This window comes from Lucilia sericata, unplaced genomic scaffold (assembly GCF_015586225.1).
Source record: "Lucilia sericata isolate MDLA Ls3-8-SP2 unplaced genomic scaffold, ASM1558622v1 Contig000270F_arrow, whole genome shotgun sequence".
In the NCBI taxonomy this organism is placed as follows: Eukaryota; Metazoa; Arthropoda; class Insecta; order Diptera; family Calliphoridae; genus Lucilia; species Lucilia sericata.
Window position 1 is genome coordinate 278,438 of NW_023994295.1, and position 21,218 is coordinate 299,655.

Consider the following 21,218-nt stretch of genomic DNA (forward strand, 5'->3'; position numbering starts at 1 on the left):
CTTGTATCTAGAGTAATAGATAAAAAGGGGTTTCGGTGTAATAATTAAAATTAAAAAAAAATTAGATAAAATCAAGAGATTAAACTACATAGAATATAAAAGACCTAAAATACTTGTTTTTGTTTTTCACTTAAAATTTATCTTCCATCTTTTATATTTTTTTGCTAAAACTTTTTAAAAAAACTTTTTGTGATTTTACCAACATTAGCATATTTGTAGCCTTTTTTTTTACTCGAAAATAATCTTTATAATTTAATTTTAAGTTCAATCAAATCATAATAAAATATTAGATCACAATCGAAAAAAATAAAAATCACAAAAAAAAATAGATCTAACATCAAAAAAAGTAGAATAAAAATAAACAAACAACCCTTAAACAATTAACCCCTCAAAATAATAAAAACAACAACAACAACAATATCTCGGCAGTAGTAGTGGCAGTAGTAAAAATATGACTAAATTTGTAGCACCATAATAAATTATTATCTTAAAATGGTAATCGGATATTTTACGCACTAAACATATTTATTTCCATTCACTAGTAAGCAACACAAACGTGCAGCAGTACTCTCTTACTCCACAAAGGACTTTATTTCGGAAAATATAGAACGTAATGCTAATAGAATAAAATATTAATGCATCTGTTAAGGGAACAAGGGGGAAACAAATAGACATTATCAATAAATGTTCCCTTTTGGTTGAAGGATGCTGTTACCATGTAGAGCATTTTTTGGCGTAAAAGTTATCTTTAGCTTTTTATCTCGTTTTCTGTTAAAAGTGAATAAATACAAGATTTATAATGATTTTATTATTATTGAGGATTGTTCTTTTTGGCTTTTGTTTCATTCTTTCGCGGCAGATTTTTGTGTTAACAGTTTTAGACATATGTTGCTAAAGGATGATGATGATGATGTAGTTGTTGTTGATAGTAAAATAGATAAAATTTTGTGATTCACTGTTTACGTACTTACACACATAAGTATGAATGTATATATGTAGGTTTATGTTTACTTACAAGGATGTGTGGCTGCAAAAGGATATTCCAGCGTAGGCAAACGAGGTGGATGCGGACCACAGGGATGTAAAGCGGGTGGACATTGATAACAAAACATGCCTCTTCCCGCAGCAGCAGGACCCAACTGTAAAAGAAAAACAACCAAAATTTAATCGAAATATTCTAAAAATTTCATAAAAATAACATCAAAAATATATAAATAATACAAATTATTAAAATTATTCGAATAATCGTTAAAATTTTAACTTCATATGCCCTAAATTAGGAGTAAATTATTAAAAATGTAAAAAAACTAATAAAAAAACAAAATTTTTTAGCGAATAAAATATTATTCGAATAATTTCAAACGAATAATCGGTTTAAAATATAACTATTTTACAGCAAAATTGTATTTTAACATTAAAATTATAAAAATAGGCAAAAAATATACAAAAAGAAAAGGAGTTTTGTAACGAATAAAATATTATTCGAATAATTTTAAACGAATAATCGTTAAAAATCATAAAATTTCCTCCCAAAAAATTTTCTTGGATAGAAAATAACATAATTTTTGTAAGAAATTTTGCATTCATAACGAATAATAGAAATATTCGAATAATTTGGAACGAATAAAAAAGTATTCGAATAATTGATAACGAATAATCGCAAAATTTTAAAATGTTCTTTTGAAAATTACAAGAGTTTGGAAAATTATGAAATAAAACATAATTTTTTTAACGAATAAAATATTATTCGAATAATTGCAAACGAATAATCGGTTTTTAAAGTACTTATATACAATGAAAACTTCTTTTAATTATAAAAATTAAAAAAAAATTCTGAAAATTTAAAAAAATTAAACGAGTTTTGTAGCGAATAAAATATTATTCGAATAACTACAAACGAATAATCGGTAAAAAACATAAAATTTCCTCTCAAAAATGTTTCTTGGATAGAAAATATGAGAATTTTTTAAAGAAATTTTACATTCATAATGAATTATAAAAATATTCGAATAATTTGGAACGAATAAACAAAAATATTCGAATAATTCATAACGAATAATCGTAAACAAGTTAAAATTTATGTTTTATAAATCACAAGAATTATGAAAATTATTGAATAAAACATATTTTTTGCGAATAAAATATTATTCGAATAATTAAAAACGAATAATCGATTTTTAAAGTACTCATATACATTAAAAACTTCTTTTAATATAAAAAATACAAAAATGCTAAAAATTTACAGGAATTAAACGAATTTTAAAGCGAATAAAATAATATTCGAATAATTGTAAACGAATAATCGTAAAAAAATATAAAATTTTCTCCCAAAAAAGTTTCTTGGATAGAAAATAACATAATTTTTGTAAGAAATTTTACATTCATAACAAATAATAAAAATATTCGAATAATTTGGAACGAATTAAAAAATATCCGAATAATTACTGACAAATAATCTTAAAAAAAGTTAAAATATATGTTTCCAAAATCACAAGAGTTATAAAAATTCTTAAATAAAAGAAAATTTTTAACGATTAAAATATTATTCGAATAATTTGTAAACGAATAATCGATTGAAAATGTCACAATTTACAGTAAAAACTTATTTTAATATGAAAAATAGGAAAATATGATTAAAATCTACACTAAATAAGAAATTTTTGTAGCGAATAAAATATTATTCGTATAATTGTAAACGAATAATCGTTAAAAATGTGTCAAATTTCCTCTCTGAAATGATTTTTGTATATAAGACAAGATAATTTTTGCAAGAAATTTTACATTCTTAACGAATAATAAAACTGTTCGAATAATTTGGAACGAATAAAAAAATATTCGAATAATTACTAACGAATAATCACAAAATTTTAAAATTTTTGTTTTAAGAATTATAAGAGTTATGAAAATTATTAAATAAAACTAAATTTGTTAGCGATTGAAATATTATTCGAATAATTACAAACGAGTAATCGGTTTTAAAAGTACAGGTTTATAACAATAACCTTTTTTTAATATAAAAAGTAAAGAAATATGATAAAATGTATAAAAAAAGGAAACTTTTGTAGCGAATAAAATATTATTCGTATAATTGTAAACGAATAATCGGTAAAAAATATCAAATATCATCTCTAAAATGTTTTTGGTAATATAAACTAATATAACTTATGTAAGAACTTTTACATTCATAACGAATACAAAAATATTCGAATAATTAGTAACGAATAAAAAGAATATTCGAATAATTAATAACGATTAATCGTTAAAAATTTCAACATTTTTGTTTCCAAAATCAAATGGATTAAATAAAACAAAATTTGTTTGCGAATTATATATAATTCGAATAATTATGAACGAATAATCGTTAAAAAATCGTTTTAAATTTATTTTAAAAAATGCTTTTTATAAAATGCATTAAGACCATTGGAAATTATACAAAGTTTTGTAGCGAATAAAATATTATTCGAATAATTGCAAACGAATAATCGGTATAAAAAAGTATCTAAAACTTCTTTTAATATAAACAATATGCTGCTTAGGCATAAAAACTGTTAAAAAATTATCTAAAATTTAGTAACGAATAAAATATTCGAATAATTAAGAACGAATAATCGTTAAAAATTATTAAATTTCTTTTCAAAAATGCTTTTTATATACAAATTTTAAGGAATAAAAAACTCTGCGAATAATTAGTAACGAATAAAATAATATTCGAATAATTAATAACGAGTAATCGTACATGTTTTAAACAAGAATCATAAACGTAGTCAACTTAAAACCCTTTAGATTTTATATAAATATATTTTCATATTTTTATAAATTTTTATAAAAAAGTAGATTTTACAACAATAACTATTTTCATTATACATTTTTTTGTAAATTTTCAATCACGCTTTAAGCTGAATCAATAATAATTTATTTTAGAAATTCAATTGATATTCAATTATTATGCGGCATAATATTAAAGTAATTGAAAAAATTACATCAATAAAAACCCCGGTGGCAATTACAACGAAACAGCGAAACAAGGGGACAACGAGAGTAAAAAGGGTGGACTCAATATAAGTATATGGGTGCCATAGACCCAAACACATACAAGTTTATTTTGTATAAAACTAATGAAAAGCGTACGAAAACATATACATTGAAAACCAAGTATTTTCTTTTACTAATGAAAATAAATCATTAAGTCTCGGAGAAGTAATTTTAAGCGAGGCTGGGTGTAAGTAAACGTATAAATAATAAATATATTTTTCATTTAATAGTTTTTATTTGTCTTGAATAAAAAAAAGGCGGTAAATGTAACATTTTATATTTTATCTTTTGTCAGTGAGTTAATATTGTCAATTGCACCTTTAATTCGATTCAATTAGAATCAATTATTGTTAGTTTTATTTTTTCTTTATTCATTATTATTTACAATACACATATTGAAATATTTATAAATATAAACTTTATTTTAAAATTTTACATAAAGACTGTTGTTAAGATCACTGTCATAAATGTCAGCGCCCAACATGTTTTGTTGTATGTTGCAAAGGGGAGAATTACATATAATTTAAATGCATCCAGTCAACAGTTTCAGTCACTTTCCTCTTGTCTTGCCTCAAGTAGAGTTGCATTCGTTAAGTTTTCATGCTGTAGCTGTTAGTTCGGGGTTTGTTTTGTTGGGCTTGGAATATGAAATTGTATTGTATTGTCATTGTTATATTGTCATTTTCTTAATTTATCAGTTTGTATGTATAAATTGATTAAATTGTCCTCAAACAAAGCAATTGCTTTAAATTAATTTCATTTTATTCATTTTTCTTTTTGCTCATCTTTTCACCGCACATGCATTTAATTTATATTGCTGCAGAGAAGCAAGTAGTTTCGATGCATTTTTATAAATTTGCTATTGGTCTATTTTTGAAGGAGTAGAGAATAGGGCTTGGAGTTGAGAGTATTTCCAACTGGCCTGAGTCTTCCAAGACAATTGGATCTTATCTGCGAAGCGAACAGTTCAGGTCTAGTTGCAGTTCATTTCAGTTCTAGTTCGGTTCTAGTTCAGTTCTAGTTCAGTTCTAGTTCAGTTCTAGTTCAGTTCTAGTTCAGTTCTAGTTCAGTTCTAGTTCAGTTCTAGTTCAGTTCTAGTTCAGTTCTAGTTCAGTTCTAGTTCAGTTCTAGTTCAGTTCTAGTTCAGTTCTAGTTCAGTTTCTAGTTCATTCTAGTTCAGTTCTAGTTCAGTTTCTAGTTCAGTTCTAGTTCAGTTCTAGTTCAGTTCTAGTTCAGTTCTAGTTCAGTCTAGTTCAGTTCTAGTTCAGTTCTAGTTCAGTTCTAGTTCAGTTCTAGTTCAGTTCTAGTTCAGTTCTAGTTCATTCGTTCAGTTTCTAGTTCAGTTTTCTAGTTCAGTTCTAGTTCAGTTCTAGTTCAGTTCTAGTTCAGTTCTAGTTCAGTTCTAGTTCAGTTCTAGTTCAGTTCTAGTTCAGTTCTAGTTCAGTTCTAGTTCAGTTCTAGTTCAGTTCTAGTTCAGTCTAGTTCAGTTCTAGTTCAGTTCTAGTTCAGTTCTAGTTCAGTTCTAGTTCCAGTTCTAGTTCAGTGCTAGTTCAGTCTAGTTCAGTTCTAGTTCAGTTCTAGTTCAGTTCTAGTTCAGTTCTAGTTCAGTTCTAGTTCAGTCTAGTTCAGTTCAGTTCTAGTTCAGTTCTAGTTCAGTTCTAGTTCAGTTTTAGTTCAGTTCTAGTTCAGTTCTAGTTCAGTTCTAGTTCAGTTCTAGTTCAGTTCTAGTTCAGTTCTAGTTTCAGTTCTAGTTCAGTTCTAGTTCAGTTCTAGTTCAGTTCTAGTTCAGTTCAGTTCAGTTCAGTTCTAGTTCAGTTCTAGTTCAGTTTAGTTCAGTTCTAGTTCAGTTCTAGTTCAGTTCAGTTCTAGTTCAGTTCTAGTTCAGTTCTAGTTCAGTTCTAGTTCAGTTCTAGTTCAGTTCTAGTTCAGTTCTAGTTCAGTTCTAGTTCAGTTCTAGTTCAGTTCAGTTCAGTTCTAGTTCAGTTCTAGTTCAGTTCTAGTTCAGTTCTAGTTCAGTTCTAGTTCAGTTCTAGTTCAGTTCTAGTTCAGTTCTAGTTCAGTTCTAATTCAGTTCTAGTTCAGTTCTGGTACAGTTCTAGTTCAGTTCTAGTTCAGTTCTAGTTCAGTTCTAGTTCAGTTCTAGTTCAGTTCTAGTTCAGTTCTAGTTCAGTTCTAGTTCAGTTCTGGTTCAGTTCTAGTTCAGTTCTGGTACAGTTCTAGTTCAGTTCTAGTTCAGTTCTAGTTCAGTTCTAGTTCAGTTCTAGTTCAGTTCTAGTTCAGTTCTAGTTCAGTTCTAGTTCAGTTCTAGTTCAGTTCTAGTTCAGTTCTAGTTCAGTTCTAGTTCAGTTCAGTTCTAGTTCAGTTCTAGTTCAGTTCTAGTTCAGTTCTAGTTCAGTTGTAGTTCAGTTCTAGTTACAGTTCTAGTTCAGTCTAGTTCAGTTCTAGTCAGTTCTAGTTCAGTTCTAGTTCAGTTCTAGTTCAGTTCTAGTTCAGTTCTAGTTCAGTTCTAGTTCAGTTCTAGTTTCAGTTCTAGTTCAGTTTAGTTCAGTTCTAGTTCAGTTCTAGTTCAGTTCTAGTTCAGTTCTAGTTCAGTTCTAGTTCAGTTTTAGTTCTGTTTTAGTTCTGCTCTAGTAAGCCCTCGACTCACTATTAAAATCCATAATTTTTTGGAACATTTTAATATTTAAGTCATTTTATATATTCAAATTTCTAATAATCCTATATAAGTAAAATCTATAAAATGACGAACATTTTCATTATCATTATCAAACAATTTGCAATAAATTAAACATATTTTTATGCTCAATTGTTCAACATCATTTGTACAAAATACTTACAGGTATAAACAAACACGCATTAACTAAAGTTATATGAAAATAATCCAAATAATATATTTGAAAAAAAATGTGTAAAATTCAAATATTCATTTAGAAATCAACTAAAACTAATTGCTTAACACCTCTGCTCCCCATGCGTCAAAAATTACAAACGAGGCGAGAACTATAATAGCAATAAAATCAACATTTACACCCTGAACAACAGCAGCCAACTTACACATACGTACATGTAACTATAAATAATATTAATAAAACACCTGAGTCCAAGGGAGAAGCCAAAAAATGGGCGGCCACTTTAACATTCCCTGGTTGTAAACCCAAAAAGCCAAGTTTTGTGGTTACAAGTAGAAAAAAACATTTTTCATAGTAAAAATTATAAACTACGGGACTAATATAGGGTATGTAAGTGTGTCTGAGTGTGTGTGTGCAGGGAGTAGCACATTTATTTTGGTTTCATATTACCAGGCACCTGGGGTCCCAGTTTATTTAATATTTTACTTCTGCTTTGCACGACGTGTGTGTGTGTATACAAAGGATATAAAATTCCATTAGAGATGAAGTGTCGTGTGTAAATTTTGCATAATTTTTTGTGTTACAAGTGTATAGTGTTATTTTTTTCTGCCACCCTTTTTATCCCACCAAAAATAATAGTAATAAAATGTAAAATTCATTAAATAAATGATGAACAGGAAAATGTTTAATTTGTTACAAATGGAAATTTTATAATATTTATTTAGAAGGGACCTTTGCAATACCAACACACACACACACAATCACTTTCTCATACAGCCACATATTTGTGACCAGGATGTTATAGAGAGATGCTAATAAGGCACAGTGGGTCGGTTTTAGTTCTGTTCTAGTTCTATTCTAGTTCTGTTCTAGTTCTGTTCTAGTCTGTTCTAGTTCTAGTTCTGTTCTAGTTCTGTTCTAGGTTTCTGTTCTAGTTCTGTTTCTAGTTCTGTTCTAAGGTGTCGGTTCTAGTTCTGTCTAGTTCTGTTCTAGTTCTGTTCTAGTTCTGTTCTAGTTCTGTTCTAGTTCTGTTCTAGTTCTGTTCTAGTTCTGTTCTAGTTCTGTTCTAGTTTCTGTTTCTAGTTCTGTTCTAGTTCTTTTAGTTCTGTTCTAGTTCTGTTCTAGTTCTGTTCTAGTTCTGTTCTAGGTTCTGTTCTAGTTCTGTTCTAGTTCTGTTTCCTAGTTCTGTTCTAGTTCTGTTCTAGTTCTGTTCTAGTTCTGTTCTAGTTCTGTTCTAGTTCTGTTCTAGTTCTGTTCTAGTTCTGTTCTAGTTCGGTTCTAGTTCTGTTCTAGTTCTGTTCTAGTTCTGTTCTAGTTCTGTTCTAGTTCTGTTCTAGTTCTGTTCTAGTTCTGTTCTAGTTCTGGTTCTAGTTCTGTTCTAGTTCTGTTCTAGTTCTGTTCTAGTTCGTTCTAGTTCTGTTCTAGTTCTGTTCTAGGTTCTGGTTTCTAGTTCTGTTCTAGTTCTGTTCTAGTTCTGTTCTAGTTCTGTTCTAGTTCTGTTCTAGTTCTGTTCTAGTTCTGTTCTAGTTCTGTTCTAGTTCTGTTCTAGTTCTGTTCTAGTTCTGTTCTAGTTCTGTTCTAGTCTGTTCTAGTTCTGTTCTAGTTCTGTTCTAGTTCTGTCTAGTTCTGTTCTAGTTCTGTTCTAGTTCTGTTCTAGTTCTGTTCTAGTTCTGTTCTAGTTCTGTTCTAGTTCTGTTCTAGTTCTGTTCTAGTTCTGTTCTAGTTCTGTTCTAGTTCTGTTCTAGTTCTGTTCTAGTTCTGTTCTAGTTCTGTTCTAGTTCTGTTCTAGTTCTGTTCTAGTTCTGTTCTAGTTCTGTTCTAGTTCTGTTCTAGTTCTGTTCTAGTTCTGTTCTAGTTCTGTTCTAGTTCTGTTCTAGTTCTGTTCTAGTTCTGTTCTAGTTCTGTTCTAGTTTCTGTTCTAGTTCTGTTCTAGTTCTGTTCTAGTTCTGTTCTAGTTCTGTTCTAGTTCTAGTTCTAGTTCTGTTCTAGTTCTGTTCTAGTTCTGTTCTAGTTTTCTGTTCTAGTTCTGTTCTAGGTTATGTTCTAGTTATGTTCTAGTTCTGTTCTAGTTCTGTTCTAGTTCTGTTCTAGTTCTGTTCTAGTTCTGTTCTAGTTCTGTTCTAGTTCTGTTTTCTAGTTCTGTTCTAAGTTCTAGTTCTGTTCTAGTCGTTCTAGTTCTGTTCTAGTTCTGTTCTAGTTCTGTTCTAGTTCTGTTCTAGTTCTGTTTCTAGTTCTGTTCTAGTTCTGTGTCTAGTTCTGTTCGAAGTTCTTGTTTCTAGTTCTGTTCTGTTCGAGTTCTGTTCTAGTTCTGTTTCTAGTTCTGTTCTAGTTCTGTTCTAGTTTTGTTCTATTTCTGTTCTAGTTCTGTTCGAGTTCTGTTCTAGGTCTGTTCTAGTTCTGTTCTAGTTCTGTTCTAGTTCTGTTCTAGTTCTGTTACTAGTTCTGTTCTAGTTCTGTTCTAGTTCTGTTCTAGTTCTATACTATTCTGTTCTAGTTCTGTTCTAGTTCTGTTCTAGTTCTGTTCTAATTCTGTTCTAGTTGTCCCACTGTGTTGCTTTGATGTAACGCAAATGGTCTATGGTTTGTCTGTAATATGGTACTCATCTGTTTGATGAGGTTGGCTGGTTGCTGATGTCATAATGACATGACATTTCTTTACAGCATATGAATTAATTTTAAATTAATTATTTATGCAGTTATTATTGAAAAATGGGGTCTAAGCTAATGTCAGGTGCTTTTCAATAATTCAAAGAAATTAATTTAAATTAATAAACTAAATCTCATGGAAATTGCTTTAAACTAACTAGTAGTTCTTTGCAAGAATTTAATCTTAAATTTTTAATGTTTATTAAATTTTTAACTTATTTAACTTACTGCTTGAAACACTAACAAGTGACTTTAATTCCCCCGTTAAATCCCATATTTTATTGCATTAACTTTTTTCATGATTTTTTTTTTTTTTTTTTTTTTTGTTTAATTTTAATTAAATTTTTGGGTTGACAATGGCAAAAAAGCACGCCATGGTTTGTTTTTGTTGTACGACTTCCATTAACAAAATAAATGCAATTATCCAATTGTAATGCATTTCCGAGACTTGCAACAAGACAATAAAAGTGCACACGCGAAATTCAATTAACATTTCAACACAAATACAATGACGGATAAACGAACACTGTAACAAAATGCCCCTTCTTTTTTAAAATTCAATTCAACAGCAGACAATGAAGTAGAAAATCAGGCGAAAAATATTATCACAGCAACAGCTAACGGCTTAAATCGCAGCTTTTTCTAATATTTTCTAATGTAAACGATTTTTTGTAGTTGTTCTCTTAGTTATATACAAAATTTGTTTTTGGACTTCATTTACGTGGTTTGGTTTTCAAAACATCAATTTGTTTTTTGTTATTTTGCTCGCGTCCCTAATTCCCTAAATGATGTAACATGTTTTTAGGAAGATTAAATTTTGTGGCACACTTTGTCCATTTTGCATAACAGCATAAACACCAGCCAGCATTATAATTTTTTCACCCGACTTTAGCAAATGAACGAACGTATGCCACCACAATAACAAGCATCATTAACATCATCATCATCATCACGATGTTGATCATCATGTATCAGTAACAACAGCATCATCAACATCGCCAACATGATTTCAACTAATTATTGTTGTTGTATCAGTATCGGTTTGTTTTAGTAGTTGTGTGTTTAACTGTATCATTTACATCATCTAATTCAAATGCAAATTCAATCAAAACATGTCCATCATTTACACTCTATCATTGCAAACACTTAAAATTCGTAAATCAACAACAGGCTATAGCAACAACATCATCATCATCACACCAAAACCAAGCAATCATCACACATCATTCATCGCTTTAGTTCTACTCGAATATTGATGTAAATTCTCTATCACTCTAGTCACACGTTACAACGTACACACATACATATGCAAGTTCGTAAGTATGTGGACTTCCTGTTTTATGGTTGTATGTCATGTTAGTCTATTAAAATTCAAATTTTTGAAATTACATTTATAGTTCTAAACCCTTTATCAACCCCCTCCCCCATAACTAACACTGTCATTTGTAGTTTAACTACTAGTGTGAACACACAATTAAATGTGGTCACATTTAGGCCTAAAACTACTAAACTTGACTAAAACCTGTCAGCATCCATACACTGACAAACATACTCTCTAACTCATATTCCATCTAAATTTTAAATAAGATTAATATTTAAAACAAAATTTAGAAAACTTTCAATATTAATTAAAAAACAAATAAACATTTGTCTATGTATGTGAACAGTTATTTTTAAATTTGCAATATGCAAATGTATATTTGTGTGCGTTTTCTAAAATATTAAAATGTTTATATAAATTTTAACTAAATTATAAATTTTTAAAAATTTTTTGTTTTTATTTGTTTGTTGATTCATTCATATTGATATTGGTGCTGGAATGTTGTGAATCTGCAGAGTAAATTATTATTGTCAAATAAACAATTTAATTCAATTAAATTAATTTTTATCAAATATAAATTTACAAACATTTTATTTATTTATTTAATTAATGGCCTCTCATTGGCATATTGTCATTAAGGGAACATTTGGAGCATAAAAATGTTTTGTCGATTTTTTTATAGAAACTAGTTTTGAAATTTTTGTTCAATTGATGTAGATATGAAGCCTTTCAACACAGGAGAGGACTCCGACTGGAAATCCTCATATGCTAATAAATATATTGAGTCCCAATAAGGCGGAGAAGAAAAACTAACTGACTTACCATAACAGAACTAGAACATAACTAGAACAGTACTAGAACAGAACTAGAACAGAACTAGAACATAACTAGAACAGAACTAGAACAGAACTAGAACAGAACTAGAACAGAACTAGAACAGAACTAGAACAGAACTAGAACTAGAACAGAACTAGAACAGAACTAGAACAGAACTAGAACAGAACTAGAACAGAACTAGAACTAGAACAGGAACTAGAAAAGAACTAGAAAAGAACTAGAACAAAACTAGAACTAGAATAGAACTAGAATAGAACTAGAACAGAATTAGAACAGAACTAGAACTGAACTAGAACTGAACTAGAACTGACTAGAACAGAACTAGAACAGAACTAGAACTGAACTAGAACTGAACTAGAACTGAACTAGAAACTGAACTAGAACTGAACTAGAACTGAACTAGAACTGAACTAGAACTGAACTAGAACAGAACTAGAACTGAACTAGGACTGAACTTGAAACTGAACTAGGACTGAACTAGAACTAGAACTGAACTAGGACTGATACTGAAACTAGAACTGAACTAGGACTGACCTAGAACTAGAACAGAACTAGAACAGAACTAGAACCAGAACTAGAACAGAACTAGAACAGAACTGGAACAGAACTAGAACAGAACTAGAACAGAACTAGAACAGAACTAGAAACAGAACTAGAACAGAACTAGAAACAGAACTAGAACAGAACTAGAACAGAACTAGAACAGAACTAGAACAGAACTAGAACAGACTAGAACAGAACTAGAACAGAACTAGAACAGAAACTAGAACAGAACTAGAACAGAACTAGAACAGAACTAGAACAGAACTAGAACAGAACTAGAACAGAACTAGAACAGAACTAGAACAGAACTAGAACAGAACTAGAACAGAACTAGAACTAGAACAGAACTAGAACAGAACTAGAACAGAACTAGAACAGAACTAGAACAGAACTAGAACAGAACTAGAACAGAACTAGAACAGAACTAGAACAGAACTAGAACAGAACTAGAACAGAACTAGAACAGAACTAGAACAGAACTAGAACAGAACTAGAACAGAACTAGAACAGAACTAGAACAGAACTAGAACAGAACTAGAACAGAACTAGAACAGAACTAGAACAGAACTAGAACAGAACTAGAACAGAACTAGAACAGAACTAGAACAGAAACTAGAACAGAACTAGAACAGAACTAGAACAGAACTAGAACAGAACTAGAACAGAACTAGAACAGAACTAGAACAGAACTAGAACAGAACTAGAACAGAACTAGAACAGAACTAGAACAGAACTAGAACAGAACTAGAACAGAACTAGAACAGAACTAGAACAGAACTAGACAGAACTAGAACAGAACTAGAACAGAACTAGAACAGAACTAGAACAGAACTAGAACAGAACTAGAACAGAACTAGAACAGAACTAGAACAGAACTAGAACAGAACTAGAACAGAACTAGAACAGAACTAGAACAGAACTACAACAGAACTAGAACAGAACTACACAGACTAACAGAACTAGAACAGAACTAGAACAGAACTAGAACAGAACTAGAACAGAACTAGAACAGAACTAGAACAGAACTAGAACAGAACTAGAAACAGAACTAGAACAGAACTAGAACAGAACTAGAACAGAACTAGAACAGAACTAGAACAGAACTAGAACAGAACTAGAACAGAACTAGAACAGAACTAGAACAGAACTAGAACAGATAGAACAGAACTAGAACAGAACTAGAACAGAACTAGAACAGAACTAGAACAGAACTAGAACAGAACTAGAACAGAACTAGAACAGAACTAAAAAACTAGAACAGAACTAGAACAACTAGACAGAACTAGAACAGAACTAGAACAGAACTAGAACAGAACTAGAACAGAACTAGAACAGAACTAGAACAGAACTAGAACAGAACTAGAACAGAACTAGAACAGAACTAGAACAGAACTAGAACAGAACTAGAACAGAACTAGAACAGAACTAGAACAGAACTAGAACAGAACTAGAACAGAACTAGAACAGAACTAGAACAGAACTAGAAAGAACTAGAACAGAACTAGAACAGAACTAGAACAGAACTAGAACAGAACTAGAACAGAACTAGAACAGAACTAGAACAGAACTAGAACAGAACTAGAACAGAACTAGAACAGAACTAGAACAGAACTAGAACAGAACTAGAACAGAACTAGAACAGAACTAGAACTGAACTAGAACAGAACTAGAACAGAACTAGAACAGAACTAGAACAGAACTAGAACAGAACTAGAACAGAACTAGAACAGAACAGAACAGAACAGAACAGAACTAGAACAGAACTAGAACAGAACTAGAACAGAACTAGAACAGAACTAGAACAGAACTAGAACAGAACTAGAACAGAACTAGACAAACAGAACTAGAACAGAACTAGAACAGAACTAGAACAGAACTAGAACAGAACTAGAACAGAACTAGAACAGAACTAGAACTGAACTAGAATGAACTAGAACTGAACTAGAACTGAACTAGAACTGAACTAGAACTGAACTAGAACTGAACTAGAACTGAACTAGAACTGAACTAGAACTGAACTAGAACTGAACTAGAACTGAACTAGAACGAACTAGAACTAGAACTGAACTAGAACTGAACTAGAACTGAACTAGAACTGAACTAGAAGAACTAGAACTGAACTAGAACTGAACTAGAACTGAACTAGAACTGAACTAGAACTGAACTAGAACTGAACTAGAACTGAACTAGACTGAACTAGAACTGAACTAGAACTGAACTAGAACTGAACTAGAACTGAACTAGAACTGAACTAGAACTGAACTAGAACTGAACTAGAACTGAACTAGAACTGAACTAGAACTGAACTAGAACTGAACTAGAACTGAACTAGAACTGAACTAGAACTGAACTAGAACTGAACTAGAAACTGAACTAGAACTGAACTAGAACTGAACTAGAACTGAACTAGAACTGAACTAGAACTGAACTAGAACTGAACTAGAACTGAACTAGAACTGAACTAGAACTGAACTAGAACTGAACTAGAACTGAACTAGAACTGAACTAGAACTGAACTAGAACTGAACTAGAACTGAACTAGAACTGAACTAGAACTGAACTAGAACTGAACTAGAACTGAACTAGAACTGAACTAGAACTGAACTAGAACTGAACTAGAACTGAACTAGAACTGAACTAGAACTGAACTAGAACTGAACTAGAACTGAACTAGAACTGAACTAGAACTGAACTAGAACTGAACTAGAACTGAACTAGAACTGAACTAGAACTGAACTAGAACTGAACTAGAACTGAACTAGAACTGAACTAGAACTGAACTAGAACTGAACTAGAACTGAACTAGAACTGAACTAGAACTGAACTAGAACTGAACTAGAACTGAACTAGAACTGAACTAGAACTGAACTAGAACTGAACTAGAACTGAACTAGAACTGAACTAGAACTGAACTAGAACTGAACTAGAACTGAACTAGAACTGAACTAGAACTGAACTAGAACTGAACTAGAACTGAACTAGAACTGAACTAGAACTGAACTAGAACTGAACTAGAACTGAACTAGAAGAAACTAGAACTGAACTGAACTAGAACTGAACTAGAACTGAACTAGAACTGAACTAGAAGAACTAAACTGAACTGAACTAGAACTGAACTAGAACTGAACTAGAACTGAACTAGAACTGAACTAGAACTGAACTAGAACTGAACTAGAACTGAACTAGAACTGAACTAGAACTGAACTAGAACTGAACTAGAACTGAACTAGAACTGAACTAGAACTGAACTAGAACTGAACTAGAACTGAACTAGAACTGAACTAGAACTGAACTAGAACTGAACTAGAACTGAACTAGAACTGAACTAGAACTGAACTAGAACTGAACTAGAACTGAACTAGAACTGAACTAGAACTGAACTAGAACTGAACTAGAACTGAACTAGAACTGAACTAGAACTGAACTAGAACTGAACTAAACTGAACTAGAACTGAACTAGAACTGAACTAGAACTGAACTAGAACTGAACTGAACTAGAACTGAACTAGAACTGAACTAGAACTGAACTAGAACTGAACTAGAACTGAACTAGAACTGAACTAGAACTGAACTAGAACTGAACTAGAACTGAACTAGAACTGAACTAGAACTGAACTAGAACTGAACTAGAACTGAACTAGAACTGAACTAGAACTGAACTAGAACTGAACTAGAACTAGAACTGAACTAGAACTGAACTAGAACTGAACTAGAACTGAACTAGAACTGAACTAGAACTGAACTAGAACTGAACTAGAACTGAACTAGAACTGAACTAGAACTGAACTAGAACTGAACTAGAACTGAACTAGAACTGAACTAGAACTGAACTAGAACTGAACTAGAACTGAACTAGAACTGAACTAGAACTGAACTAGAACTGAACTAGAACTGAACTAGAACTGAACTAGAACTGAACTAGAACTGAACTAGAACTGAACTAGAACTGAACTAGAACTGAACTAGAACTGAACTAGAACTGAACTAGAACTGAACTAGAACTGAACTAAACTGAACTAGAACTGAACTAGAACTGAACTAGAACTGAACTAGAACTGAACTAGAACTGAACTAGAACTGAACTAGAACTGAACTAGAACTGAACTAGAACTGAACTAGAACTGAACTAGAACTGAACTAGAACTGAACTAGAACTGAACTAGAACTGAACTAGAACTGAACTAGAACTGAACTAGAACTGAACTAGAACTGAACTAGAAACTGAACTAGAACTGAACTAGAACTGAACTAGAACTGAACTAGAACTGAACTAGAACTGAACTAGAACTGAACTAGAACTGAACTAGAACTGAACTAGAACTGAACTAGAACTGAACTAGAACTGAACTAGAACTGAACTAGAACTGAACTAGAACTGAACTAGAACTGAACTAGAACTGAACTAGAACTGAACTAGAACTGAACTAGAAACTGAAAGAACTGAAGAGAAAGGAACGAGAAGGAACTAGAACTGAAGAGAAGGAACGAGAAATGAAAGAGAAATGAACGAGAATGAACGAGAAAGGAACGAGAAGAAAAGAAACGAAGAGAACGGAAAGAGAACGGAAACGAGAACGGAAAGAGAAATGAAAGAGAAAGGAAGAGAAAGGAACGAGAAAGGAAAGAGAAAGGAAAGAGAAAGGAAAGAACGGAACGAGAAGGAACGAAAGGAAAGAGAAGAACGAGAAGGAACGAGAACGGAACGAGAAACGGAACGAGAACGGAAAGAAACGGAACGAGAACGGAACGAGAACGGAACGAGAAGGAACGAGAAAGGAACGAGAACGGAACGAGAACGGAACGAGAACGAACGAGAACGAGGAAGGAACGAGAACGGAACGAGAACGGAACGAGAACGAACGAACGAACGAACGAACGAACGACGAACAACGAAGAACGAACGAACGACGAACGAACGAAACGAACGAAAACGAACGAACGAACGAACGAACGAACGAACGAACGAACGAAGAACGAACGAACGAACGAACGAACGAACGAACGAACGACAACGAACGAACGAACGAACGAACGAACGAACGAACGAACGAACGAACAACGAACGAACGAACGAAACGAAACAACGAACGAACGACGAACGAACGAACGAACGAACGAAGAACGAACGAACGAACGAACGAACGAACGAACGAAACGAACGAACGAACGAACGAACGAAGAACGAACGAACGAACGAAAACGAACAACGAACGAACGAACGAACGAACGAACGAACGAACGAACGAACGAACGAACGAACGAACGAACAACGAAAACGAACGAACGAACGAACGAACGAACGAACGAACGAACGAACGAACGAACGAACGAACGAACGAACGAACGAACGAACGAACGAACGAAGAACGAAACGAACGAAAACGAACGAACGAAAGAACGAACGAACGAACGAACGAACGAACGAACGAACGAACGAACGAACGAAGAACGAACGAACGAAACGAACGAACGAACGAACGAAACGAACGAAACGAACGAACGAACGAACGAACGAACGAACGAACGAACGAAAACGAACGAACGAACGAACGAACGAACGAAACGAACGAACGAAAACGAACGAACGAACGAACGAACGAACGAACGAAACGAACGAACGAACGAACGAACGAACGAACGAACAAGAACGAACGAACGAAACGAACGAGAACGAAAACGAACGAACGAACGAACGAACGAACGAACGAACGAACGAACGAACAAACGAACGAACGAACGAACGAACGAACGAACGAAGAACGACGAACGACGAACGAAACGAACGAACGAACGAACGAACGAACGAAACGAACGAACGAACGAACGAACGAACGAACGAACGAACGAACGAACGAACGAACGAACGAACGAACGAACGAACGAACGAACGAAACGAACGAACGAACGAACGAACGAACGAAGAACGAACGAACGAACGAACGAACGAACGAACGAACGAACTAACGAACGAAACGAACGAACGAACGAACGAACGAACGAACGAACGAACGAACGAACGAAAAGAAACGAACGAACGAACGAACGAACGAACGAACGAACGAACGAACGAACGAACGAAAAACGAACGAACGAACGAACGAAGAACGAACGAACGAACGAACGAACGAACGAACGAACGAACGAACGAACGAACGAACGAACGAACGAAACGAACGAACGAACGAACGAACGAAAGAACGAACGAACGAACGAACGAACGAACGAACGAACGAACGAACGAACGAACGAACGAACGAACGAACGAACGAACGAAACGAACGAACGAACGAACGAACGAACGAACGAGAACGAACGAACGAAAGAACGAACGAACGAAAACGAACGAACTAAAGAACGAACGAACGAACGAACGAACGAACGAACGAACGTAAGGAACGAACGAACCGAACGAACTAACTAACGAACTGAACGAACGAACGAACGAACGAACGAACGAAACGAACGAACGAACGAACGAACGAACGAACGAACGAACGAACGAACGAACGAACGAACGAACGAACGAACGAACTAACGAACGAACGAACGAACGAACGAACGACGAACGAAACGAACGAACTAAGAACGAACGAACGAACGAACGATACGAACGAAACGTAACTAACTAACTAACTACTAACTAACTAACTAACTAACTAACTAACTACTAACTAACTAACTAACTAACTAACTAACTAACTACTAACTAACTAACTAACTAACTAACTAACTAACTAACTAACTAACTAACTACTAACTAACTAACTAACTAACTAACTAACCTAACTAACTAACTAACTAACTAACTAACTACTAACTAACTAACTGACTAACTGACTAACTGACTAACTAACTAACTAACTAACTAACTAACTAACTAACTAACTAACTAACTAACTAACTAACTAACTAACTAACTAACTAACTAACTAACTACTAACTAACTAACTAACTAACTAACTAACTAACTGACTGACTGACTAACTAACTAACTAATTAACGTTCGTATCAAATGAAAAAGAACTTAATTGAAGATCACTGATCTTAACACTAATTAAAGCAACCCTGAACATATATTACTGACTGCCTCTTTTCTTACAAACACATATTGTTAAAAATAAACTAATTAAAGTGTTTGATTAAGATTTTAGTTAAATTTTATAAGCCTTTAACATTTTTTTAAATTTTTCTAACTTTTTTTGTTGCAAACTAGAGAGAAAAAGTGCATTTAACACGTGCTAAATCTATTTAGCCAGGCATTGCGGATGTAGGCACTTTTTATTTGAATTTAGATGGACGTAATGAAATCAACGCTATACTTAATTTAAAAATAACAATATGATTGCTTAAGTGTCTGTCTGGTGATTTTCAAATTGTTCTATAGTGGTATTATTTTTTTTTTTTGCAAGCATTAGACATTTAAACTATTCATGTAACTAACTAGTGTAGACTTAGTGTGTGTGTTGAAAACTATATGTCCGACAGAAAATGCAATTTCAGACCTAATTAGCACTTTACTATATATATGCATGTGTTGTTGTCCGTCTAACTTGGTTTATATTCTAATACTAATGCTGGAAGCTGATAATAATGATGATATCACTTAAGCCGGAGAGAGAGAGAGAGAGAGTGCAAAGTGAACGGATGCAACACCCACCTCTATGCTTAATAACATGACATACATTTTGTTTAAACTTGAGAGAGTAAATAAATTAAATAAAACACTTTTTGTGCTAAAATGCATTTCTAGTGCAAATCGTTTTATATTGTTGTTTTTTTTTTGTCATCAAACTTTTCCGCCGGTTGTCTTGTTTTTTTTTTTTGGGTTCATTAAATTTTATCATGTTTTTTTTTCAATATTTTTACTAAACTACTAAATTTGATTGTCCACGGTTGTTGCCTAGGCTAGTTTATACACTCAGAAAAATTTTTTTGTAATCAAGTCGGAGCTGGTTAAAAAGTTGGTTAAGTACGTTTATTCTTAAACCAAGTAAATAATACTTGATTTAAGTACGGATGGGTTAAATAGGGAAATCCTTATGTAAGCCTTTTTTGCATCAAAGTGGTCTCACTCTGAACTTATATTGAGAAGTTTCTCTTAGATTTAATTTATATATGTTTTATGATAAAAATAAGATTGATTTGAGTATCCAAAAGATTGAATTAATACCAATATGGGCTTGATTTGAGCACGTTACATACTTGATTTTAGAATTCAATAGATTTCAGCAAAAGTTAAGAAAATCAAACTTAAATTTAATATGTGATTGTTTTTGTCTGTGTATAGTTTGTGATAAGTGTGCTGCCATTGTCTCATCATCATCATCATCATCGTCAGCAACAACTGCAGCTCATTGACTGTGATTTCGAAATAAATCTGTTGTAGAGAACAAATCCAACAAAGATCACGATTTCAGTTTAAAACAATTGTTTTCTAAATTCAATTATCGTTGGCATCACTTTAAAATCGTTTTGGACAAAAAAATTACAATAATAAAAAAAACACACACAGACAGACTATGAAAGAGAGAAGACTCTTATATCACAACTAATTCAACAAAGCACACGTTGACAATGACACTTGCAAAACAAAACAACAACAAAACAAAAAAAAAAGACGACATTGTCATCAAACGTTAGCAGCTCTGAAATCAGGCGAACTTTGCTATTGTAAACCAAAAAAGGGGGTTGTTTGCTAAAGTCCTTTTTATACATGAATCCTTGTTATGTTTGTAACTCCATTGTTGGTTTTTTATTATTATAGTCTTCTTACTGGTAACAGTTTGACTTGCGTTATAGCAATAATTTGAATTTGTTAATTGCCTTAATTTTCTATTTAATTACACATATACAATGACAATCAGTCAGTCAGTCGGCATATGTCTATGTGTCTGCTAAACATTTAAAGGGTTAAAAAGGCGTTTTATTTGCTTCCTTTAATTATCTTCATAGAAAATATATTTTGTATTATTTTAACTTTTTCTATGTGT

General features: G+C 32.5%; 2 protein-coding genes across 2 annotated transcripts in view; one reads left to right on the forward strand and one right to left on the reverse strand.

Moving 5' to 3' along the window:
* Positions 1 to 21,218, reverse strand: part of LOC119603013 (diencephalon/mesencephalon homeobox protein 1) — a 95,618-nt gene that overhangs the window by 65,975 nt on the left and 8,425 nt on the right. The window contains exon 2 of the mRNA XM_037954866.1: positions 1,016 to 1,139. Within this exon, the coding sequence (XP_037810794.1) occupies positions 1,016 to 1,112 (97 nt within the window). The 5' untranslated portion in view covers positions 1,113 to 1,139. The remainder of the gene's footprint in view (positions 1 to 1,015; positions 1,140 to 21,218) is intronic.
* On the forward strand, positions 16,731 to 17,351 carry LOC119603009 (the record flags this gene model as incomplete). Its single annotated transcript, XM_037954862.1, has 2 exons — positions 16,731 to 16,838; positions 17,295 to 17,351. Coding segments are annotated over exons 1-2 (165 nt in total), but the record flags the coding sequence as incomplete, so codon positions are not given.